This window comes from Antechinus flavipes, chromosome 2, assembly GCF_016432865.1.
Source record: "Antechinus flavipes isolate AdamAnt ecotype Samford, QLD, Australia chromosome 2, AdamAnt_v2, whole genome shotgun sequence".
Taxonomy (NCBI): domain Eukaryota; kingdom Metazoa; phylum Chordata; class Mammalia; order Dasyuromorphia; family Dasyuridae; genus Antechinus; species Antechinus flavipes.
This window is the reverse complement of record NC_067399.1, coordinates 244678236-244705043: the sequence shown is the minus strand read 5'-3', so window position 1 is coordinate 244705043 and position 26808 is coordinate 244678236. Positions and strand designations below refer to the sequence as shown.

Genomic DNA, 26808 nt, shown 5'->3' with positions numbered 1-26808 from the left:
ATATTTAATATGGTATTTGGCATTTCTAGTTGAAACCACAGGCCAGACATCTGAAGCCTCATTGTCTCTTTCTTTTAAAAACTTCTCTTTACTACCAGGTCACTTAGGTAGTATAGTAGATAGAGCCTTAAATTGAGGAAGACTGGAGTTCAAGTACTTGTTAGTCTCTGCCTGCCTCTGTTTCCTCATCTGTAAGGGGACTATAATACTACTTCCCTCCAGGGTTGTTGTAATAATAAAATTAAATAATATTTGTAAGGTGCTTTGCAAATTTCATTACTGTGAAATGTTAGTCATTATTATTATCACCATCTGTCAGGTTTGAGGCTTAGATCAATTAAACAAATTATTTATAGAACTGAATTCATGCCTCCTCATTATCAAATTTGCAAAATACTTCATATGGGGCTATAGCAGGCTAGCAATATATAGCAGGTATTTTAACAAATGCTTGCTCCCTTCCTTCCCTTGCCCCTTTCCTCTGGGCACATATGGATTCCTGATCATGGGATCCTACTATCAAAAAATCTGGATTCCCCTGATCTAAATCTCAGTACAATGCTATACAAATATCAGGCACTTGGTCTTCATGGGAATAGAATAAAAATGGCATTCCACTGGGATTCCCATGAGGAAAACAAATGTAATTTAGAAAAACAGAGAAATAATGCATCTAATATATGATGCCTGTATATGATGTTATACATAATTGTCTTACACATGTATCACATATATACAGAAAATACATACATGCATACAGGTGCATGTCATATATCATTGTGTAAACAAAACACATCATTATAATATATATTATATATATAAATGCATATATTAAATAAATAATAGCTGATTGTGATATATAACATATGTAACACCTATTACATATGTGTAATATATAAATATACTAGTACTATAATTTAGTTATTAGAGTATAATTATCACAATTTCATTATGTAATACATATGTGCATTTTACACATGTTATTATCGCTCTTTCTGCTTTTTAAAACATATGACAAGTTCTACATAACATATTTCTCTCAAATAAACTAGAGTCTTTCTGTTTTGCCTTAACAAAGCCTGAGTTTGGAAGGCTACACTGTCAGAGCCTAAACTCTAGCAGGCCCCAGCAAACCAGAAAGACTTTGAGTAGAGGTGGAAGAAGCCATATTTTGTCCTCAGACCAGCCTGGCCAAGTCAAGATAGGCTCCCTATTGGACAGGCAGACAACATTTTGAAATACAGTTTGCATTTTTAAAAATTCTTATTTCTATATTGTACCTTAATACTATCATATTTACCACCTTAATAAACAGGCGTTTGTCTACCTTGCCAGAATGTGAAGTATTTTCAGAGGAGTAAACTGAGGCTCAGATTAATCATCTGCATCGATTAAGCACTTACCAAGTGTCAAGTACTGATGACACAAAAGAGAAAAGCAAGACAATCCCTGTTCTCAAAGATCTCATGCTCTAACTGGAGGAGTAACATGTATAAGTGAGTTCTGTAGGGCAAAGAAAGTCCTGGTGATTCTTAGGGTGAAGGTTCAGATAGGTAAGCTGATGGCAAGTAGAATAATAACATTTATATGGTACTTACTATGTGCCATGAACTTTACAATTATTATCTCATTTGATCCTCACAACCCTGGGAGATAGGGGCTGTTATTATCCCCATTTTACAGATCAGGAATTGGAGGCAAATGGAGGCTTGCCCAGGGTCAGAAAGTTAGCAAGCATCTGGGTCAGATTTGAACTTCAGGCCCAGCACTAAAACCACCCAGTTGTCTCTAATGAGATAGAAAACAGGCTGTGGTCATTGGAGGAAGGCACTAAGCCTCCAGTGGAGGTTCCCCTAGCACAGCAGTGGGGTTTTGGATTGAAGCATTAGGAGATGACAAACAAAAGTGATTTTCCTAAACTCAAACAGCTAGTTATACCAGTCTGGCTCCTTGGTTCTCATGAGTGGCCATTTTGCAAGGCTGAAACTACCAAGTTTCTTTCATTAAACTGAACCGTCTTAGAAATCCAGTTCAAATTAAAGCTCTCCACTTGTGGATTTTTACTGGCCAAATGCAAGAAGGCACTGTTTAAAATAGCTTCTGTTACAAGTCACTGGAGAGCTGACCATTCTTTACTCCAAGCTTCAAAAAAAGAAAGAAATCCACAAGCACCTCCACCAGGCCTCCCCCCTTGCAAAATGAGTTCTTTAGTAGGTTCTATGCTTATCAATAGCAACTCGGTTTTCTCCAGTGCTCCAACCTCCCTAATAACTAGGTATTAAAGCCCAGCAGGTCCCCTGAGGCCTGTGAAAGCCGGATCACCCACAGGTAAACCCAGCCCTGACTGCTTTGTTGGAGGAATGAAGCAGTGTTAAGTATTTATATAACTTGGCTACATCTTCAGAAACAGCTCTTAAAACTCAGAAACCAAGAAAGCCAAAAAGGCCAAAACTCAAACAGGCTCAGAGGGACAACAAAATCCAAACGGGCCTGGGCAAAAGGCACCAAATATTCCAGAGACCCTGCCGAAGCAATGGGTGACGGTCCCTTGGAAGAGTAACGCTTCTGTGGGAGGATTTCGGTTTCTACCTCTGGAAATTAAGATCGGCCTAAGTGATTTTCTCTCCAGATCCCTGACAGCTCTGAGGATTTGGGGTTTGGAAGCTCACCATAAAACTATGGGCAGTGTGGATATAGATGGACAGATGTGGCTAGAGATTGGAAGAACAGATTAACCAATCCTAGAGAAATCACTCTACTAATATTAGAATCTTCCTGGCTCTCTCTTGGGGATTCCCCACTCTGATTCCAAGGTCAGAATAGATCCCATTCCATTCCGTCGTCAGCTTAGTTTTGTGTCTTAACAAATACATCTTACCTTCTGGGGAGGGTGAGAGGGATGCACAACATACAATTATCACATAGAAGAACAATCTTAAACAGTTTATTGCTTTCTTTGTAAAAATCCACTTAACTTATATAGACTGTTTTCTTTATTTAGACAGCTATCGTACCACAGGCATAAAATGTCCTTTTTTCTTTTTGTTCAGATAGGTTAACATCATTAATCAGTTCTTGGGATTTTCCTTGGCTCTGCTGGTTCCCATTTTACTGATTTCATTTATTTTACATAAATACTGTCATCATTTTCTTTCCTTAGGTTGCAGCAATAATAAAAGAGCTTCTAAAGTATACAATAAGTTCTGTATTCCTGGGGTGATAGGGAGGAGCAAGTGGTGGGTTTTTTCCCCATTTAAAAAATATACTTAAATTTTGAGATCTGAACAGTGTAACAATTAAAATAAGAAAAATATTACAGTGCGTTGTTTACTGTAGGAATATTTTACTTTCCTCAAGAACAATATTCCCTTTTGCATGTTGAAGTGATTCAGTCATTTTCTTAGAAACTTACCTACATACAATAATTTAGTAAATGAGAATTAAACGAGGCAGATACTTACTACCAACCTTCTGTCTGCAATTCACAGCTCATGCGAGTAAAATCGCAATAAATATTCAAAAAATAGTTCTTTTTTTCAGTAAGGCATCTGAGTATTATTACAAAGTTTTTGTACAACCAGAAGGGGAAAGGGGGGAGAGAGAAGATTGTTACGCTGGTTGGCCGAGTATCTCTGTGTACCTCATGGTAAAGAGTAGGCTTGCAGGCTGGCATGACAGGAGTGATGGGAAGGAAGAGAGACATATTGGAAGAGGACCACAAAATTGTGCAAGTAATTGTATGGTTTTCAGTTAGATTCTTCCATCATTTTTAGGCCATCATCAAGACATTATTTTCCGATTAAAAAAAAAAAAGAAACAGAACTCTCTCTTCTTCCATGAGTATAGTAAAATCTGAAAGGGTTTTTGTCTACCCTCAATACTATATAAATAGCTTAGGTATTCATATGCACCTAAATAAGTTTTTCTGGTATTTTTTGTCATTTTATGGTAGGTTATTTTTGTTGTTTTATTTTTGCTGGTTTTTTTGTGTTTTGGTTTTGTTTCGCATCATCACTGAGCATCTTGCTGAATCCCCCAGAAGTCAGACTGTCCTTCCGTGGGTCTCTTCACTGCATCCGGTCAGGCTGCAGCTGTGGGGGCTGGTACTGCACAAAGGTTGTGGTGGCGGCTGCAGGGTTGGTGGTGGCGAGGGGAGCCTGCACGGCGCTGGTGTAGCCGTATCCCACGAAGCCGGCGGCGGGAGAGGAGGCGTAAGGGTATTGGTCGTAGGCGGCCGTGGTGTACTGGGTATAGGCTTGGCTCGCTGTAGTGTAGTCTATGTAGGGGGATGCGATGGACTGGACAGGAGCGGGGATCACCACACTGGGCTGAACAATCGCTTGTGGGTAAATATAGTGCGGGGTAAGCCTGCAGAGACCGATCGAGGGGGGAAAAAAAGCAAAAGTTAAAAAAAGCTGAAAAAGGAAGAAGGGAAATCTGTCAGGTAAATTCACAGAATGATAGTGGCTGCTGTGGTCAACACTCCCCAAGACCCAGTAGTGTTCTAGATAGACAGTGTCATTTAGTGGAAGAAAAGTGGGACTTAAGGGATCACGAGTCCCAGCTCCGACACTTTGCAGCCATAACTCCGAGCAAATCTCTTTATTTTTACAAGCCAAAGCTTCCTTACCTGTAACATGAGGATGATACTAACAGCAGTAGTAAAAGAGGAAGCATTTTGTAAAGCATGAGCTGTTCCCAACAGCCCACAAACGCACCATCTCCTCTGTGAAGTCTCCCCACAAACCTAAGCTGTGCTGTGATGAATTCCTCCTTTTTACTGCCTGTATCAATCATTTGGCACTTAGGGTAATCGCTTCCTTTTTCTGCCCATATCAATTGTTTGGCACTCAGATCATGCTGCCTCCTGATACTTCTTGTAGCTGCAACCCTTCCAGCTGTAAAACATTTTAATTCTTCTATGACAGCCTATTTCTCCAATTCCCAAGCAGACTGTAACCTTCTCGGAGGCTAGAACTGGGTGGATATGTGTGTATAGGTCTATATTTAACACATGGTCTCGGATGTAACAAATATTTGTTGAATAAGTGAATGCCTACAAAGTTATATATTGTGTGCATACCAATTACACGGGAAAGACAAATAATATAAAACACAACCCCTGCTCTTAAGAAGCTACAGTCTAATGAGGGGCATACCTATATCATACCATACCATAAGAGAGGAAGACATACAAAATTTATGTTAGGAGCAGCTAGATGGCACAGTGGATAGAGCACAGCCCTGGAATCAGGAAGGTCTGAATTCAAATCCAAACTGAGATAATTATTAGCTGCATGACCCTAAGCTTAACACCAATTACCTCAAAAAATAATAATAAAGTAAAACCTAATGAGAAAGAAAATATGAGGAAAGTGTACAAAAGAGGTCCCAGCAAAAGTATTATGGGAGAAAAAAAGAAGTGTTACATATGTGAATCAATGAATGACTGGGACACTTAGGAAAAGAGAAGCTAAGTTACATTGTTTAATTTAGAACAAAAGATGGATGATGAACTCAGATTACTTTTGGAGACTGAGCCAGCCATTCTTTTCTTCTTCATTGGTGTCTAATACTGTCAGGTCTTTCTTGTAGGAGATGGACTTTTTACTTTTCAGTCTTGTTGGAAATCAGGATAGGACTGAATGAAAAAAAGGCTAGAGAGAGGGACAGACAGACAGACAAAAACACAGAGACCTAGATGAGGAGAGGGAGAGAGAGGAGGGAAAAGGAGAGAAAGAGGAAAGGAGAAAGAGAGAGAAATAAAGGGATAGGGAAAGGAGAAGAGAACGAGAAAGGGAGGGGGGGAGAGAGAAAAAAGAGAGACAGAGGCGGGGGGGGGGGGAGGGGAGGGAGAGAAGAGAGACTGGGAGAGACAATGGTAAAGAGAGACACAGAGACAGAGACTCACAGAGAAAAAGAACTAGATCTAACAAGGTAGAGAGCCTGACACAGACACTAAAGAAAAGCTTGTTGATTGAGCAGAAAGAACACCAGACTAGGCATTGGGATATCTGGATTCTGGTCTCAGTTCTGTTCCAAGCTCAGTTTAACAGACCAAACTGCTGCTGTTATTCCCCACTTGTGATTTTGCTGGTGCCGGCAATTACGGCAAGGAAATCCTTACCAGGGCCAAAATTGTTCTACAACTTATAGTCAACTGAACTGCCCAAGATCCTGAGAATTAAGTACATTAAAGCCCCAACTTCCTGTGTAACTCTTCAGCCTTGGTTTCCCTCTATTCTTGGCTTGCCTACCTCAAGAAATTGTTTATCCGGAGGAAGGAACAGGCCTTCATAGAACACCCACTATGTGCCAGACACTTTATGAATATTATCTCATTTAACCTCACAACACCAGGAGGACAATGTTATCACTATCTCCAGTTAATGCAGTTGAGGAAACTGAGGCACGCGGCAGTGAAGGACACTTACAGCTAGTGTCCCAGGCTGGAGCTGAACTCAGGTCCTCCTGGCCTTGTCCCTCCTCTTTCTGCTCTCTGTGCAGTGAGCCATTTGGCTGCCTCACATCACAACACAATGCAAACAGCACTGGCTCTGCAGTCAGAGGGGCCTGGGTGCAATGTCACATTGCATCTCCCTGAGCTCAGTTTCCTCCCTTGGAAAACAGAGAGGTTGGGCCAGATAGTTCTAGCCCACCATGAAATAAATGGTTAAAGGTACTTTGGGGGGGAAATGTAATGCTGAATAAAGATAGCATTTATAATCAAATCCATGAAGGCACTTTGATGATTACAAAGCATGATGGGAAACCTAAAAAAAGTAATGACTTTATGGGTCAAACAAGGTGGGGAGGGGAAGAAGTAGATCAAAAGTTCTCTGGGCCATAAAACTCTATGGGATTCAAATTTTGGGCTAAGGTTCAAGTCAGATTTTATTTTATCCACATTTGCATGTCTGTCCCTGATCTGAGTTAGACCTTCATTTAGGCTCCAGCTGGCTGCAAATCGCTCCTGGGTGCCTGAAGACCACAGCCTGAATTTCTCACTTAGGGATACCTTTAAATTCCCTGCCTGCCTCCATACCTCTCCGAACGCTGGTGATGGCTGTGGTAGAACACAGCACTCTTTCTGTTTACTTTCCTCAATGCGATATTCTTCCTGCAGTTACCATGTCAACACACCCAAGCCCTTTAGAAACAGGCAGTGACTTGCATTATATTCTGCAATGGTGACCTTTGAGGATGTTTGTCTTTCAGGCCCCAGAAACCCAAGCTAGGGGGGAAAAGAGGGAGAGATTTTCTCCCTCTCTCTGGCCAGCCCTACCAGATCAAAGAAACAATGAGGGACTCTCACCTTTTCGGGGAGAAGTCCCGCTGGAAGACAGAAAAGAGTTCTAAGAACTGCATTCTTCGTGTGTGTGTGTGTGTGTGTGTGTGTGTAATTCAAAGGCTCTCCTCTGTTGGGATCATAGGAGAGATTCGAGAAGAGACTTCATAAGCCTTCTATTCTGATCTTAGATGAGGAAAACAGGGACTAGGGAGGTTTAGGGAGCTTGCACAGATAAGGGTCGGAGTTGGGATTTGAACCCAAGCCCTCTAACTGTAGAGTCTTACACAGTATTATTGGTCACCTCTGTAGCCCATCCAGAGAGCCCCAGTTCTGTCTCTTGGTCAGCACTAACAACCCCCTCTTCTCAGGCAGGAGTCCTACTTCCCAGGACTTCCACAAGGAGGAAACTAGCCACATAAGAGAACGAAATATAGCTGTCATTCTCTCCATGCCCTCCATGGCAATTCCTTCAAAATTTCAAGAAGATACAGTACAATAACAAAGGGGAAGCTACAGTCCTAGTGGCCAAAGAGACTATCAATTTCTCTTATGTCCTCTCCTGGCATCTCAGGAGATTAGATTAGTTGATCCCCAAGGTCCTCTCCAACTATTACAACTAAGGTTTCTTGAACAGAGTTCAAAGAAAATCCCCCTCTGATGTGAAGAATAATGGTCCTTCTCCCCTTCCCTATACAGCCTCCTATTTTTTTCCTCTCATTTTGTACCAGAAACATCCTCCTCCATTGCCCTCCAGTGAATGGTGGAATCTGAACTTCCATCCACTGCTCAGAGCAGGGAAGAGCAGCTGTGGTCTCCCACTACCCTTGAGCAGGGAAGGCAAGTTTTTCCTTGGGCCTCCACCAAACCACAAGTTTATCCCTACAGTGGCTAATTTCTGTCAATATTTACCACTCCAGCCTGGCCTCAAATAGGGTTTAAACAAACAAACAACAACAACAAGATAACCCAGCTTTCCCCATGGCCTGCTGGGGCAGGGGCTTGCCATGTGTCTGGGTTACTTTCTAATCAGGCTATCCTCCTTTGGTTCTGAGAAGAAACTAGAAGCTTATCTGCTCCAGTCACTGCAGGGAGAGGTACTGGGTGGAGGGTGGGACTCCCTGGTAGAGAGGGCAACCCTTACTCTATATGGATTCTCTGCCCAGTTCTTCAGCATCTGATGGTGTGGGCAAGCTCCCTGAAGCTGGTTAGGAAAAAGTCCATGGAACTGAATGTGGATCACAACATAATATCCTCACTCTTTTTGTTGTTTTTCACTTGCATTTTGTTTTCTTACTCATTTTCTTTCTTTTTTTTATCTGATTTTTTTCTTGTGCAGCAAGAGAATTCTGTAAATGTTTATACATATTGGGTTTAACATATATTTTAATATGTTTAACATATATTGGATTGCTTGCCATCTAGGGGAGGGAGTGGGAAGGAGTGGGAGGAAGGAGAGAAAATCTGAAACACAAGGCTATTCAAGGGTCAATGTTGTCAAATTATCCATGCATTTGTTTTGAAAATAAAAAGCTTTATTTAAAATAAAAAAGGAAACAAAAAAATATTAAGTTCAGAGTCAAGTCCAAGTCAAGATGACTGGAGATGGCCCAAAACGTACTGGATGACCTTGGGAACTTTGATTTAAAAAAAAAAAAAAAAAAAAAAGGAAAAAGTTCCATGGTATCAAGCCATGTGCCAGACAGAGAAAGTCTCAAGAGATCCCATTATAGGTGGGAAAGAACAGCTTTCCTTAAGGAAAATGAAGTTAATAATAATAATAACATAAATAATCAGCAAGCATTTAAGTACTTGCTAAGTGCCAGAACTTAGACAAAAAAAATGAAATTATCCCTCATTGGAAACAAGGGGCAGGCAGGAGAAAACAGCGTGTGTGTGTGTGTGTGTGTGTGTGTGTGTGTGTGTGTGTGTGTGTGTATGGTGGAGGTGGGAAGTAGAAAGTGCACTAACAGCTGGAGGATCAGAAGTCTCATGGGGAAGCTGAAGTTAAAGCTGAGCTTAGAAGGAAACTAACAAGAGGATCATTGTCCAGAGCTATCTGGTCCAATCAACCCCATTTTAGAGATGAGGAAATTGAGACTGAAAAAATAAGATGACATCCCAAGGTCACATAGTAGCAAAAAGAAAAGCTGAGATAGGGTGTGTGACTTTAAATCCGTGGCTCCTTATTGTTGCTATTAACAAGTCACATTTGTATTGTGTGAAGCAGAAGTTTTGGTCTTTCCTTTTATTCCCCCAGATGGGGAGAGATGGACAAAGGAAGGGAGAAAAAGGTTTTGTTGATTGAAAAAAATATAGATAAAACAATTTAAAAAATGTTTTCTAATATGTATAGTACAATTGTATATATTTAACACATATTGGATTACATGTTGTCTAGAGGAGAGGATGGGAAAGGGAGAAAATTTTGGAACACAAGGTTTCGCAAGGGTGAATGTTGAAAATTATCTTTGCATATATTTTGAAAATAAAAAGCTATTATTAAAAAAAAAAGTTTTCTGTTAAGTTTTCTGTGTCCCAAAAGTCTGCAGTATAACAATGTCCTCAACAAGTGGTCAAACAGCCTCCCAAAGCAACCATTCCACTTTTAGATGATTCTAATTGCTAGCAAGGTTTTCTTTACATACAACCAAAATCTGCCTCCTCTGAAACCTCCACCCACCACTTTTCGTCAGGGATTGGACAGACAAATAGAACAAGAGCGATCTAGGCCTAGATGGAGAAACTAGAAGAGTGCTCTGCTTCTTGTGTGATCCTGAACACTTTCCCTCTCCAGGACTCAAGTTTTCTCAGCAATAAAATGGTATTTGGACCAGATTATCTCTAATGTTGTTTCTCATTCTAAATTCTATGATCACATAAATCTAAACCTTCTTCCACACTTTTCAGATAACTCTGAACCTCTCTTTCTTCTATGAAATTAAAATCAATAGTAACTACAATAGTAATTCAATGACCAAATAAGATAATGTATGTAAAGCCTTTTCATGGTCTTAAGGCATTAAGGAAGAGCCAACAGTTATTATCTCTATCTATTATCATAATCCATCCACAGCTACCCCCCCTTCTGGAATACCCCCAGGAGCTTTTCTGGGCTCCAGGTTAACTATTCCCACTTCCTTCTAGTTATCTCCAGTGGCCAGCCAGGTCACCTTCCTCAGCCCATAGCAGGAAGGGGCCTCTAAATGCTAGTCTGCACCTCCCTTTTACAAAGGCCTGAAGGGAAGCCCAGAACTGAAACCAAGCCCATAGCTTTCCCCACTGCACCCGGGGGTGCAGAACAAACACGACATTCCAGATAGAGTCTGCCAAAGGCGGCCTATAATAGGACTGTCGCTTTTCATCCTGCGTACACTATGGGGCTTTCTCATATGACATTAGCTTTCTTGGTCGGCCATGTCAGGCTGGTGACTCATTCTGAGCTTCTGAAACCCCCAGTCTTTTTTTTTTTTTTTTTTTCCATTCAATGTTGCCCGGGCTCCAACCCTTTGTGACTGTGAAGGTGATTTTTTTGGGAAGCCAAGTACAAAACTATACAAGGTGTTCCAAAAGTCTTGTGCACTGAAGCATTAACAGTTGAAACTGCACTAAGACTTTGGGGACATCCTGGCTATTTCTCTCTTAAATTTCTTCCTGTTGGATTTGTTTCTTTCTACCTAATCTGTCAAGATTTTTTTGGATCTGAATTGTCATCCTTCTCAAATATCACTCATAATTTTATCTTTGCTACTACTAATCCTTCAATGAGCTTTTAAACTGACCCATAATCTCCAAACAAGGAAGAAAAAGCATATGACTCAACTGTGTCAAGATACTCAATATTTCTGGAAGTTTTTATGATGTGAGTTTTATATTAACCCACCCCTACTTTTTTCCTAAAACTTGAGAGGCAAAGGAAGATGTAGGTTTTGTTCCATGGGAAATGGACATAAATCTTTATAATCCTCACCTGAGATATCATCCTAAATGCCTCAGCTGGGTTCTCCAGCACCATTTGGACCTAGCAGTTCATAAACAGCTTAGCTGATAGTTACCTCTTTACTCTTTTGCAAAACCTTTTTTGGTAATAAATTCATGTCAGAAAATTTGGAAGGGAAATGTTTAGCCTACTTAAAGAAAAAGTTTTCAAGAACTAGACCTAGGCAGGACTACTCACCTGAATTTATTACACTAATTATAAACTTAAATATTGAAAGAATTCAAGATTTCCTAAGTTATGAAATCTGCAACTCTCCTTTCAACCTCTTTAATGATGGACTTTATGACTTACTGCGCCTGAAAAATTCAGCCAGTGATTTAATGTGATGAATTCAGCAAGAGTCCTCTGACAACAGACATATAGCTAAATTCAGAAGCCTTCCTTGAAATCTTTTCAGCCTGGAAGGACTTGTCAAAGCTTCCTCTGCTGGTGCAATCTTCAGGAACCCAGAATCACTTCTGAGCCTCAATGAGGAGGAAAAGCTTAATGGAAGATTTAAAAATTGTCCTTTTCAATTGTACATGTTTAACCCAGGGATTGCTTGATAGGGGAGGAGAGGGAAGGTAAAAGGGCAAAAAGTTAGGAACACAAGATTTTCCAGGGATAAATGTCAGAAGGAAGGAAGGAAGGAAGGGAAAAAGGGAGGGGTGCAAGAGAGGGAGGAAGGTAGGAAGGAAGGGAAGAAAAGAGGGAGGGAGGAAGGAATTCAAGAGAGGAAGAGAGGGAAAGAAGGAAGAATAGAAAGAAAGGATAGAAGAGAGGGAGGAAAGAAGGGAGAAAGGAAATTAGATATAGATACACATAGAGTATATGGAAGGTATCAAGGTATCCTTGGAGGAAAGGCACTAACAATAGGGCAAGTGAAAAAAGTCCTTCTGCAGAAGGAAAGTTTTGAGCTAAGTCTTGAAGGAACCCAGGACATCTTGGAAGTTAGGAAGGAAGAACATTGCAGGAATGGGGGAAAGTCACGGCAAGGTACAGAAATGGGAGATGGGATGCCATATGCAAGAACAGTAAAGAGATCACTATTGCTGCACATGGAGGAGAATGATGTATAAGAACACTGGAAAGGTGAGAAGGGTTTTAAAAGTCAAAATGCATTTTTTTATTTGATTCTGGAGGAAACAGGGAGCCAATGGGGTTTAACAAGTAGGGAGGTGATGTGATAGTTTAAGAAGATCTCTTTGGCATCTGAATGAAAGATGAACTGGAGTGGGGAGAAGTTTATAGCAGGAAGACCAATCAGGCAGCTATTTAACATCATAGACACAAGGGAATGAAAGCCTGAACCATGCTAGTGACTGTGTGACTGAAGAGAAGATATATCAGAATGGTTGTGAAGGTAGATAACATTTAGTAACAAGTTGGCTATGTCAGGTAAGTGGGAATGAGGAACTGAGAATAACAAAGCTGCAAGCCTGAGTGACTAGGATGATGGTGATCCTTCCAGCATTTAGAACATAGGGAAGCACTTGGAAGAAAAGACAGACATTCTCTGACTTCAGACATCATGGACTGGTCTCATCTATAGTTGAATAAGGGAAGAAAAGACTATCGGATTGATTCATTGGAAAGTTCATTGTGGACCTTTTGATAAAGAGAAATAAGATGTGTCTTCTTTTCAGCTTAAAAAAAGGGAGAAAAGACAAGAGTTCTGTTTTGGATACGCTAAATTTGAGATGTCTACACAACATACAGTTTGAGATGTTCAAGAGGCAATTTGGTGATGCCCAAGAGAAAAGTTAGGGCTGGATAAAGAGATCTGGGAAGAATCTTGATAACTGAATCCATGGGAGGAGATGAGGTCACCATGTGAAATAAGGAGGAAAGGAGAGGAAGGCCCAGAACAGAATCTTGGGTAATCATAGTTAGTGGATGCCCCCCCCCCCCGAATGAAGATCCAGCAAAGAGTGAGAAGTCATATTGGAAGAGAAACAAGAGAGAAAAGTGTCACAAAAACTTAGAGAGCAGAGACAATACCAGACAAGAGGAGATGACAAAGTCAAAACACTGTGGAGAGGCTAACAAGAAGGAGCGCTGAAAAAATGCTATTATGTCTGGTGAGACAGCCTAACAAAACAGGAGGGGCTCATCACTAGACCATTAGCCTCCATGTGATGATTTATTTTCACCATGGCAAGTCATGAAATCATGCAAGAAAAGCTACAATGGGCAAGGAGAGAAGTAGCTCTAAAATCGTGGACCTTTGGAAGTTAATGAAGTCATTTGTTAAAGCAGGTTCTATAAATCTACGTTCAATAACACTTTATTTTTATTTAATATTCTTATTTTTACCCAGTTACATTTAAAACAATTTTTTACATTTCAAAAAAAACTTTTGAATTCCAGATTATCTTCCTTATCCTTACCCCCACCTTCATTAAAAAAGTACATGTGAAGTTATGCAAAACATTTCCATAAAAGTTATGTTGTGAAAAGAAATAGATCTTCCCCCCACAAAAAAATAAAGTAAAAAAAAAAAAAGAGGGATAGGATTTTTTATAAATTCTCAAAGCAGTTGTGGATCAATGTATTGCTGAGAATAGAAAAGTCAATCACAGCTGATCATCCCAGAACATTCCTATTACTTTATATACAGTACATTTCACTTCCCTTAAGTTCATGGAAGATCAGTTTTTCTGATAGTATTCTACTCATCATTTTTCATAGAACAATAAACCATAATAACATACCACAATTTTTTCATCCATTCCCCAACTGAGCGGCATCCTCTCAGTTTCCATTTTTTTTTTTTTTTTGCCCTCAGAAGAGAGCTGCTATAAATACTTTTGTACATAAAGGTCCTTTTCTTTTTTTAGAAATCTTTTTTGGGATTCATACCTAGTAGCGCTATAGTTAGGTCAAAGGAAATGCGTGATTTTATAACCTTTTGGGCATAGATCATATCTTCTGATCATTTATCAACTGGGGTATTGCTCTTATTTTTTTTTATAAATTTAACTCAAAATTCTTTTTACAATTACTACTTCTAACAGTATTTCCCTAATTTGTTCTATTCTCTTTCTTTCTGCGTTGTTCCTCTTCAAAAGTGTTTGCTACTGACCATTCCTCTCAAAATGCCCTCTCTTCTATAACTCTACCCCTTTCTCCTCCTACTTTCCTGCAGGCTAAGATAGATTTCTATGCTCATATGGATGAATAACATTTAGTTTAGCCTTCAGCTTATCTGTTATCTATGTATTTGAAAATAATCTAGAATTATTTATTTTTAAATACAGCTTTAATTTTCCACTGGTTTGTTATCAGTCACTTTGGACTGAGCTCTGTACGGCTATTGTGTAGCTATGGCCTACCTAACACCCAGTGATGGACAGTTCCTAATTCAGAGCTACAGGCTACTAAGCTCTTACCCAAATGTCAGAGAATGAGCACATCAAAGTGAAAGCTATTCTCTGCTAGAATGAAGTAAAAGTAACTAAGAAAATGATATATATATATTAAAAAAAAAAGTTTGGGCCTGTAATTTCAATAGTTCAAGGAATTCTCAGTAAGAAAATAACCTCTACAAATGTGCAGCAGGCTGGTCTATCCACACTATCTCTTTTTTGGGGTAAGCAACTGGGATTAAGTGACTTATTCAGGGTCACAAAGCTAGTACTTGTAAGAGGCTGGATTTGAATTCAGGTTTCCCTCTGGAATCAACACCTCACTTCCCCCAAAAATATATCAAATACATCTTTTGCATCCACCTTCTCAGTGCCCCTCTTCACATAACGAATTTCCCCTGAACATGTTCTCTCTATTTATCTAAATCCTATCCATTCTTGAAGGTATAACATTTAACTCCTGACTCTTCCTTCCAAATCTTCCTTGAATTCCTGAGCTTATAGGAATCTCTTCCCTCCTCTGAACTTGTTTCCACTCTAAGTCTGTAACTTACTTGTTTTTTTTTTTAGCATATTCTACATTGAGGACAGTCCTGGATCTATATAATGTTGTGGGAAAAGTCCCAAGAACAGTTCAAATCTTTCATCTATCATAATACTAGATATATGATCTTGAGCACATCATTTGCCTTTAGAGTATTAATTTGCAGAACTTTCCTTACAGTGTATGGTGAAAAGTCAAAGGAGCACCTTGTCAATTAAAAAGTACTAGTTAAAAAAAAAAATCTTGGCCAAACTATCTAATCTCTCTGAATTTCCCTAAATTTCTGCATCTATTAAATGTAATAACTTACACTTAAGGAAATAATAACTTATATTTCCTGATTTAGAACTGCTGTAAGAAAACTCCATTTTATAAATCTTTAAAACATACTATAGAAGTAGGAAGTATTATTATTAATTTCTATAATATCTGTTGTATCTGTTTCTCCAACTAGACTACAATCCATAAGAGTGAAGTTTATCTTGGACTTCTATGTATCACCAGGATTCACCAAAGCAGACAATTCAATATTTGCAGATTTGATTAAAAGCCAAAAGATTGCTCTGTCAGGGGAAAAAAGAGTAATTAAGCAATGTGAGTTTCTGTGTGAAAAACAGCGGGGAAGGGCAGTTTGGGGGATTCCCAGTGACTAAGCTCCGGGTGAGACATACATCAAATCTGAGAGGAGCTCAACGGGCTCCCACTGGGGACCAAGAACAACAAATGTCCGATCCGACTCCCCCCACAGAGCCTGAGTAACAGAACTGAAGCTATCCTGAATCACCAAGATTAGAAATAGAAAGCACAAGGTTGTACAGATCTTATCATAAAAGTAATAAAGAACAACTAAGCGCCAGATATAGGGCTTTACAATTTACAAAGGATTGTCCAAGAAGCAACCCTGTAAAGCAGGAAGTACATGTTTAGCATTGGTTTCCTCTTCTGGAAAAGGGGGGATAAGAAAGGTTAAGACTTGCCCCAAGAAAGGGCTTGAATCTACATCTCACTGGTCAAAGCACTGCCTTCTTTCTACTGACTATGAGGGTTTTCCTTTCCATTTTGGACAGTGGGAACAAGGAGTCCAAAGACCTAGATTTTAGCCTTGGTTCCACCTCTAATTCATCCACATCTTAATTAATAGCTACCTCTTTCTGGACTTCAGTTTCCTCAACATTAAATGACTAACTTTGAAATTCTATGGTTCTATATCCAACATGCCTTTCCCTTTCCGGATAAACATTTAATGAGTAGCTATATAATTAATTTCTTATGGATGACAATTAAAAAGAGCTCTTTTTTCACAGGCTTGAAGGTCATAACACACATCCTCCTGTCTGATTAAGACTGTAGTTAGCTCCTCCCAGTCATTTGTGCTGTTGTCTAAAATTAAGAAGCTTTTTTTCCCAAAAAGGGGAAAGGGGAGAGGATGGGATTAATATAATAGACTGTCATCCACAGTTGCTGGGCATTTGAGGGATGCTATTTTGAATCAGAGGTCAGCAAGGTCAGTTAAAAAGGAGAAAGATGACTTGGAATAATGTTCTTTCACACAAAACTAAGACAGCTTTTTGGAGGACAGATTTAGCCAAAGAATGGAAGAAGCTGGAAACTAGCACTGAGGTGGAAGGGGTCACTCGTTTATTTTATTTGTATCCCCAATGTCTAATAAATAGTAGGTACTTAATATGACTGATTAAATATAAGACAATGAGAAGGAAGAGATCACTTAGTATTAGGAAGCTGAGAAAAGGTTTCCCATAGAGATTCTTTGCAAAAATCATGGAAAGAGGAAAAGTCAAATTTGGAGAACATCAAGCAGAACTTTTTTGCTGGATGTCAAATATATACAAGAAAATAAGATGAAATAGGCAGGTAAGAGTCATCCCATGGGGGGTTTTGTTGCCAAAGTTAGGCACTTGTACTGTAGTCAAGAAGCAGGAAACCCCCGAAAGTTCAAGAGCACAATAAAGATATATTCATGGCTAATGCTTCAAGATTTTTTTTTAGCAGTTATATGGAAAGAGAGAAAGGAGGCATTTTAGATACCAAGAGTTCTACCAGGAGACTTGTAGCAGCTCAGGTGAGGGGTAATGAAGATTCAAGTAGAGAGAAGGGAGCACATTTTTAAAATGTTATGAAGACAGAATAGATGAGGTTTGGCAAGAAACTGAATATTGGGAAAGGGTCAGTGAGAAAGAGAAAAGAATCAAGAACGACTCTAAGGGTTCTGAATCTGAATGATTAGAATAATTTTGGTACTCTCAATTGAAATAAAGATGTTTGGAGGAAGGGTAGATTTCAGAGATATTAAATAATGAGATTTGTTTCAAGTATCACTGAATTTTAAAAACTGAAAGGGATCTCAGCAGTCAACTTGTTCAATCTACACCCTAAGTAATTTCCAATATGACAATATAAGCTTTATAACTCATCTCTGCTAAAAGGCCTCCAATGAAGGGGAATCCGCCATCTCCCAAGGGGACCCATGCCATTTTGGTAAAGGCTTCACTTTTGAGAAAGTTTTTTCTGACATTAAGATCAAATTATGCCCTTTGTTATCTCCATTCCACTTGTTTTGTTTTCTGAAGCTAAAAAGAACAACATGACAACCCTTTCAAATTCTTGAATCTATCTTTGCCCCATTCCCAAGTCCCTACCATGACTGGCTTTCTCTCTCCCCGCTCCCCCCAGGTTAAACATCACTAGTTCTTCTGGCTTGATCTTCAAGAGTTTGAGATGCCTACAAAACATTCATCTGGAAATATCCAACAGGCGGCTATTGATGGAGGTTTGGAACTTAGGAGAGAGGTTAGAACTGGATAGATCTGAGTCATCTGCAGAGAGATGACTAAATCACTGAACCCATGCTAGAAAGGGAGAGAGAGTGAAAAGAGAAAAGAGGGAGAGAGAAGGAATGAGAGTAAGAGAGAAAGAAAGAGGGAGAGATAAGGGAGAAAGGGAGAGAGAAAGGCAGGAGGAAAGGAAGAAGGAAAAGGGAAGAGAAAGAGAGGGTCAAGAGAGAACAAGAACAGAATCACACAATGATGATAAAAATGACATTTATTTGAAAGGTTGAAGGGAAATGGCCACCACATGAATTCAATAGGCTCAAAGAAAAAAGAAACCTTAATCCACTTGGATTTGAAACTTCTGGATATTTGGATACTCTTCTAATTAATAAAAACCCTTCCCAAGTAATGAGAATGACTGGCATTTGGGAAACGGGGAGCATGAGATGAGGTTTGGTAGCTCTGTATCCCGCCTACTCAAGAGATGCTGAGCCCAGAAATGTCCATTTTCCTATCTTTCAAACATTCGGGTGCAAAGGCCTCTGGGAACTGACTGCACACCCAACAGACAAATGCCACCCTCTGGCAGTGACCTCCATTAGGAAGAGAGAAACAAAGTCCTTTATGTTCACTGGCAAAGGCACGCACACCCAGGACGCCGGGCAGGAACTTGGCTCCCAGAGGCTGCTCCAAGGGACGGCTTTAAGTAAATAAGCACGATTCCAAATACTTTGCATTCCCTGCTCGGGCTGAAGGAACGTGTCGGCGTTTGGCACATTGCGCCTCCGGTGACATGGAGGCTACTGCTGCGTCACAGCCCGGATATGATGACAGGCCTCCACCGCGCCTGAACGACGCTCCCTGCCTGTCGGTCCTGGGCTGCAGAACAGGACTTCTCTCTTCTGCAGGCAGAGGCAGCTGGGTGGATGGAAAGCCCCCATTGGGAGCCAAACTCTTCAAAAACCTGAGCCTTCCAGCATTAGAAGCTAGCAGATGTCCAGGAAGGCATGCGGTTGGGGGGATAGGGGGAACTCTACCACCGGTTCACCAGAGAACTCCATTTTCCCTTTCTATACAACAAAAAATGTGTAGGGACAGACCCTTCTTGGGAAGTCAATTCATCAAGGCCACTGCTGGAGAGCAAAGGAAGGTTACTTTCCTTTCCTGAATCAATCCACAGGTACATTGGACTTGATCACAGGTTTTGTAAAAAGGGGATTATATCTAACCCTTAATTTTACAAATAAAGACCCCCACTGCCAAAAGAGGAATTACTAAATCCCAAGGATCTTCTACAATAGATGAGATTTGAAGTCAGGTTTTCTGCTTCTGAATGCTGGACCTGTTCACTTCACAGGATCTTCCTAAGGTACCCTCTAGCAGTGATAATCCACATTTGGATTCCACAAAGTGGTTTAAGGAAATCTAAGGAGTTAACCATAAAGCTCCCCTTTAAGACCCTCTCAGCAGGAGTCATTCAGGTCATGACTAGGGGACTGAACATGAGGGCCACAGGATTTAGAGTTGAAATGGACCTTAGAAGTCATTTAATACAATACACCTCATGATAGAGAAAACTGAAACTTGGAAAAATTAAATAGACCGGCATGAGGCTACAGGCAAGAAGCAACAGGGCCAAGGTGGGAACGCAGCTCAGATCATGACTCCTACTGTAGAACTACCATAGCTATCTATCTATTTTCTGGGGACTAAAAAAGAATGGACAAATCCAAGCAAATCATTCTCTTAATGTCACTGCTTTAGGCCCCCAAAAGGGCCAAGGATAACTTAGAAACCAGTCCAACAATTCAGCAAAATTAATTTTCCTAATGAGTCCCCCACTCTCCAAACTAAGTTACCTTTATATACAACCTCCTTCCCATCGCATACTATGACCTAGTATCTAACCTGCTGGGAAGTTTTGGTCGAGAACTTATTTGCCAATTAGAAGATTTCTCTGTGTTCTTGGTCACTCCCTAGAGAAAACTTTTTTATTTTTCCTTTGCCAAGTTAAGGGCAGGCTTAAGGAATGTGTTGATCTGGGTCCAAACAGAGTCTGCAGATTGCTCTACCACAGTACTTATTAGAAGGAAGTCATCCCCCTTAGGGGAGAAACCAACGCAGATGGGCAGAGGACAGATGTTTAAGTGGGCAGATGGTGCTGTAAATTAACAGGGAGAAGGGCCCAGCATCAATAATCCTCAGAAGCTACTCAGACTCTGACAAGTAGAAAAAAGTAAGCCCTGTGTACTTGACTGTCTTTTGTTGAACCTTGGGAAAGCACTGGGGGGTTTTGAAAGGAATCTTCTGCATTCCTCTGCTCATGAGGATCACTTAAGAAAATATAGGAAGCCACACCAAACTACAGGGAGGCTATGGTGTTATCTTGCTAACAGTCGGACCTGAACAATGCCAGGAGAAGGGGTGTGATCCTGTGAGCCACACAGTCCAAACACAAACAGAGCTAACCCTGCCCTCCTCCCTTGTTCTCCTCCAGGCAACAAGAGAGCCACATTGTCCATCACCCTGGAAACCCTGAGCACAATACAACGGAAAAGATGCTGGAGGTTCAAATCCACACGCTTTCCTGAATATGTAGGTTCAGACCCTTCTTGGGAAGTCGATTCATCAAGGCCACTGATGGAGAGCAAAGGAATGTCATTTTCCTTTCGTGACCATCAGATACTTGCTCAGTTCAAACAAATAGCAGAGAAAAGCATCTTGGATCTGGTCTATCTTCCCCCAAAAAAAATTGAAACAAAAAATAAATAAAGCCAACATCTGTGTACTTCCTTCCTCCCCTTCCGTGTTCCCCTTTCCTCCCACTAATCCACACTAAAGACAGATGTAGAAACCTGATCTTTTAAAGGCTAAAAAAAAAGCCTGATAATATGACTGGGACCAAAGTAGTATCATATGGTGGAAAGAGCAATGCCTTAGTGATTAGAAACCCCAACTAATTGTGTGACGGCAGGCAAGTCACAAACTCTCTGAGTCTGGAGTTTCCTCTCACCATATGAGAACGACATTGTTGCAAAGGAATAAATAGGCTAATACACCTTGACTGAGTTTATAAAGCTTAAGATTCTAGACAAATTTGAGTGATCATTGTTATTAAGTCAGAGAAATCAGATCCCTGAGACTTCAGCTAGGACCCCAGAGGAAGAACCCACAACAGTATCACAATGACCAAGAAGCTCAACACTGAGCAAAAAATAGTTCAGTCAAGGCAAGAACAATATTCATCTCTTAAAATGCAAAACAGCCTTAAACACATATGCACAGTCATATGAATTCATTTCACTTTTCAAAAGCCCCTGGGGACCTGAGCTGCTGGGTGGCTGTCTGGGCTTTGGAAGACCAAAGGACAGCAGAATTAAGGTCCCAGAATTAGTAGGAATCCAAGGGTCAAATCAGGGTTGCATACCTGATCTGGGTTCCATCAGTAACATTCTATATAAGTTGTTCCCCTCATTAAAATATGAGCCCTTTGAGGAAAGACTTTTGCTTTTCTTTGTATTCCTAGTACTTGATACAGAAAGTACCTATTAAATTTGTGGTTGTTAACCATGACCTTTCAGTGCCTCAATTTTCTCATTACCTTTCCCTGAATACAAAGAATAAATAAATGCAAAGAAGAATGACACCCCCCTCCCAGGGAGGCCCAGAACTTCCTGGGTCAGTTCTACCCCATCTCCCACTCGCTCTCCTAACCCTAGATATGGAGGCAGTGGTCACTAAAAGTCAATATAACTTGATCAAGAAAAAGTCACTTTGATTACTTGACCGGTCCATCTGGGAAAACTCTATTAGGATTTTTCTAAATCTCATCTGAACAAAGCTATTATGGTAGAAAATGGGAAGATGTGAGTCAGATTATAGTAAAGTTACATAGATTTCAAAGTGGTCTTATTTCAGGACCTCCCAGGGCAATCATTCATGGTGTGATGAAATCTAAAGAAGGCAGTGTGGTGTAGTAGATAGGCAGCTGGCCTCAGAGACAGAAAGATTTGGGTTAAAATTCTATTTTATGACTGGGTGAATCTCTCTGTTCTCTAGGCAACTCAAAACTAAATCACAAAATAGCTGCTTATTAGCATTGTTAAAGAGCAGCCAGGTGTTACAGTGGATAGAGCACCATGTCTAAAGTCAAGAGAACTCCTCTTCCTGAATTCAAATCTGGCCTGGGCAAGTCACTTAATCCTATTTGCCTCAGTTTCCTCATTTGTAAAATGAGCTGGAGAAGAAAATAAGAAACCACTTTAATTTCACAAAGAAAATCCCTAATGGGATCACAGAGGAGTTAGACACAATTGAAATGACTGAACAATCAAAAAGCATCATTAAAGAAAACGTCTTCATTGGGAGGCTCCTGGTACCATTAAAAACAGTCCAAAGAAAAAGTCAACCTTGAAGGAAGTTTCTACTGTTATATCCCAGAAATCTGTGAATTTTAACATTGATATCTATGACTTTGATTAAGCCATAAATGACACGTTTATACACTTATCAGAAACATTAACTTAAAATAGTATTATACAACACAGTGAATGCCAGAAGTCACAAAGTCTTGATAAGCTTGACTCTATGATGAAATTTAATAGACAGATATAAAGTCGTACTTGGGTTCCAAAATCAATGTCACGGACAAGATGGGGGGACACATATAGCTAAATGATTCAGATAAAACTACCTGGGGGTTGAGTGACCTGTAAAGTTTTACATGAGTCAAAGTGAGCTACGGCATCACAAAGCTAATTTGACATTGGGCTGCAATTAGAAGGGGATCAGGGCTAGGATGAGGGAGATGATGGTTCTGCTATAACACGGCCTGCTCAGACCCCACCGGGAGTACTGAACACCATTTTAGAGAAGACAATGGATGAAATGAAGGGAGAGGATGGTGAAAGGCCCAAAGATCATGTCTAAGATATTGAAGGGAAATGGGAATAAGTCTGGAGAAGGGAAGACAGGGAGATGGAAGAGAAGGAGAAGGAAGCTTTTTAAATGCTTGAAGACAGCTGCCTCATGGAAAGTAAAGTAACAAATTCCCTTCTTAAATCTACTGCAAGACTTTAGGTTAAGATATTTTAACCTCTCTGTTCTTCCATTTCTCAGTAACCTCCACTGAACGCCTACTGCTCTGATAGACAGACGATAGACAACAGACATAGGCGGAAGATTTAGTAACCCTCACAGCTAGCATTTATACAGCCCTTTGATGTTTGCAAAATGCTTCTCAGCATAGTGCCTGGCACATAGATGGCACTTGATACATGCTTGTTGATGTGACGTGCCTTATTTGGTACTGTTTGATTTTGTGTCATGAGTGACAGAACCTTAGAATTGAAAGGAACGTTAGAGTCCATGAAGTCCGGCCTCCAAACAAATGTGCCCTATGATATTCCCAATAAATGGTCATCTAGCTTCACCACTTTCCTAGGCAGCCCTCCTTGCCTTTCACACTGAATTTTAACTTCCTACTAGTCAAGACTTAGGAAGGAAATTTGGTATCATAGGAAAAAAAAATCCTGGACCTAGTTTGAATCTCAGCTGCAATAATTACTAACATCACAACTCTGGGCAAAGGCCCTTTAACGTGTCTAAGATTCAAACACCTCATCTGTGAAACATATCCTTCCTGGACTTAGACTACCTCTCAGAATTAAAATAAGGAAAATTGCTTTGTCAACTTTTGAAAAGTGTGAGATGGTATAATGGTTTTTTTCCCCCTACAGTCCTCAACTCACCTCCAGCATTAAACAAGAACAAATAAATTACACCATTCAATAATAATAATGGCACCACAACCATACCTCGGGTCACACTTGAACCCAGGTCCTTTCACTCCAACTCCAGTGCTTTCCTTACTACATCCTATTTCCCAACAACAAACACTTGTTGGTTTTTAGAAGAGGAGAGAATAAATATTTATATAATGTTTTGTATGTGTTGGGTACTATGCTAAGCATTATTTCATTTGAGATTCATAACAATCCTGAGAAAAAGGTACTCTTATTATTGCTGAGAAAACTGACAGACATAGATCCAATGACTTTCCCAGAATCACAAAGATAGTAAACTCAGGTCTTCTTGACTCTAAATACAGTGTTCTATTCATTGAACCACTTAGCTGCCTCAGTGCTTAACAGTAATGCTTTTTCATTCATCCATTAAACAAATGTTTAATTTAAACAGAATGTTTAATACATATGAATGCATGTTTACCCAAGTGGATCTAGATTGGGGGGTAGAGAAGACTGGTTAAGCCATTAAGGGGATGATTCTGCCAGGGCCTGGGTAGTTCCTCCTATCTCATTGCAGAGATGCGGCTGTAAAAAGTACAGCCAAGGAAAGGACCTACATCCCACTGGGTACCAGTAATCATCTCAGAAGCAATAAAATGGACGAGCTACAACACATTATGGTGATATTATAGTTTAAAACACACACACACACACACACACACACACACACTTCCAAAAAACATTAGATTTGGAACCCGAGGCCCACAGCTAACAAATCTCTAAGATCTAGCTCAAAATTCTAGGTTATCTTCCCAATGACCTATTTCCTAATTACCTGGGATAGCTTCTCCATGATCTCTGTACCTGTCACTAACCCTTAACCCTAATTCCAATGATTTCCTGCTGGCTCTAAAATGCCCATTTTCAGATGCTGAGCCCTTCTGCCTCTCGTTCCTTCACGCCTCCCTATGTTCTACCATAGCCTCCACCATGGTGAGTGAGTTCCAAGTGGCCTTTGCCAAATCTTTACTCTCTGGGGTCTGGTGGGAACAAGGCGGCGGGCCTGACAGGTTTCCCATCTGTTGCCAATGCCCAATGGTGCCTGAACGCCAAGCAACTCCTCCACCACCCTGTGTGCAGGATTTCTAAATAAAACTCCCTATTTTGCGTGTCTAGGGCCAAGCTGGAAAGGCAGTCTCCTGAAGCTTCAGGCCTGGGTGTTCTTTCACACCCAGCACAAGAGGAAATATTTCTGAAGTGCAAGCGTGTAGGCCAGTAGGGGATGGGGAGGGGCCTGGGCTTGGGAACAAGCCCTTGGAAAATACTGCTGAAAATAACTGCAAAAGAAAGGGGAAAAAAAAACCACCCTCTTTTCTGTTACTGGGCCTGGCAAACAGCAGGTGCAGGGTGAGGCTGCCCCCAAGGGTGGCTCCTGATGGAGAAGGGCTGTGCCCCTGGCCCCCCACCTTTGCTTCGGATAAGCTGTAAAACAGGAAACTGGGGGGCAGGGTTGGGAGGAGGAGGAGAGGCGGGGAAAAGGGGTACAAGGACACTGCTTGTCAAAGGCATCCTGAAAGTAAAAACAACCCATATGACTGTTTTGAGAGTGTCACCACAGAAGAGAGATAAAAGTTGATTTCCTTCCATCTTTATTTTTCTCCTTTCTGCTCCAAGGGAGCAGTTTTTACAGAGAAGAGGAAGGAAAGACCCTGAGCTTTTGAGAGGAGCTCCATATCCTGCTTCTTCCCCCCAGCCCTTCAGAACAAAACCCAGGGGGATCCACTGCTGGCTTCAGAGTTGGGAAAGGCTTCCTGGACCCTCATGAGCAGAACTCCACTTTTTGGAGAAAACATCTACAAATATATTTCTAAGAGCTTCCAGGCCAAAAATACACCTCATGCTCCTGAGGCTCCCTTTGTCTCTGACTGCTGATGCACCTGGGAGAACTTTGAAGGACTAAGCCTATGCCAAGTACAGCCCTCCACCTGGATGATTACCCTATTCACGGAGCTTTGGGCTTCTCTCATTTTATGTTTTTACTGCATGGCAAAAGAGACTCTGTGGGCCAGTATTCTATACTCTCTGTGGTCTTAGAATCAATTCCAGCCTCAGTTCAGTTATTCTGCTCAGGGTTGTTCAAGACTCCTGGGCTTTTACCCCAGAAATACCTGTACTAAGTTTCACACCCAATAGAACTCTTTAAAAAGTGTTTAAAAAAAAAGTCAACTTAGAGCTTAATAAATTAATAAACTGGGGCAAGATATTAGCTCTCTGGGATTCATCTCCAGATCAGTAAAAATGAAGGAGCCTGATAAGATACTTAATCTCTAAAGGCCCCTTCTTTTAACTTTGTAAACAAACCAAAACTTAACCATAACTTGATCTCTTGTGATCACAGAATCACAGATCTGGAACTGAAAAGGACTCTATCACCTTTCATTAATGTCAGAAGTTTTGAAAGCAAAACTTTGATGGCAGAGTCTGTGCATTTTCCACTGTACCACACTTGTGTTGATCAAAAGGATTATGATTTACATATTAACAGTTTTTCTCTGTTGTAAAAAGATCACCTATCCTAGTAAGTCCTACCCAACTTAAATGCTACCTTCAACAGTACACCTTCCTTGATGCCCTTAGGAGAGGAAAAGTACCTTCTGAAGGGTAGGGGAAAGGAAGGAGGCATCTGGTAAAACTAATGGATAATACATTATTTTTTAAAAATTCATACTTGAAGGAACTTTTCTTCTGCTCTCCCGCAGCCCTTTCTCCCACTGGTGAGTTCTCCTCGGGCCTCTTTTTAGAGGAAGAGGCCACAGATAGCCAGTCTTCATCACCTTCCCAGCTGTATGACTTTCTGGAGATCAAGCTTCATCCATAATCTCATCCTATCCATCTGACCCTGGAGCCTCTTCAGCCCTGCCAGCCCCCTTCTCCCTTTGGTGAGTCCATTTGGGGGCATCTGTTGGGGAGAGGGGCCTGTGTCAGCCAACCTTCATTCTGGCTTTCCTTGCTTCAACACTTGCTGCCTCAGCACCTACCCCTTTGCAGCTCCCTTTTGTGTATTGCTTTGCCCCATTAGATAATAAGTTCCTT

The 26808-nt window shown here is 40.6% G+C and overlaps 1 protein-coding gene across 1 annotated transcript in view; it reads right to left on the bottom strand.

Annotated features, from left to right (window-relative positions):
• Window positions 1-2922: 2922 nt before the first annotated feature.
• Window positions 2923-26808, bottom strand: part of RBM38 (RNA binding motif protein 38) — a 30215-nt gene continuing 6329 nt past the window's right edge. Inside the window, exon 4 of the mRNA XM_051976642.1 lies at window positions 2923-4368. Coding sequence (XP_051832602.1) covers window positions 4068-4368 — 301 coding nt within the window. The 3' untranslated portion in view covers window positions 2923-4067. The remainder of the gene's footprint in view (window positions 4369-26808) is intronic.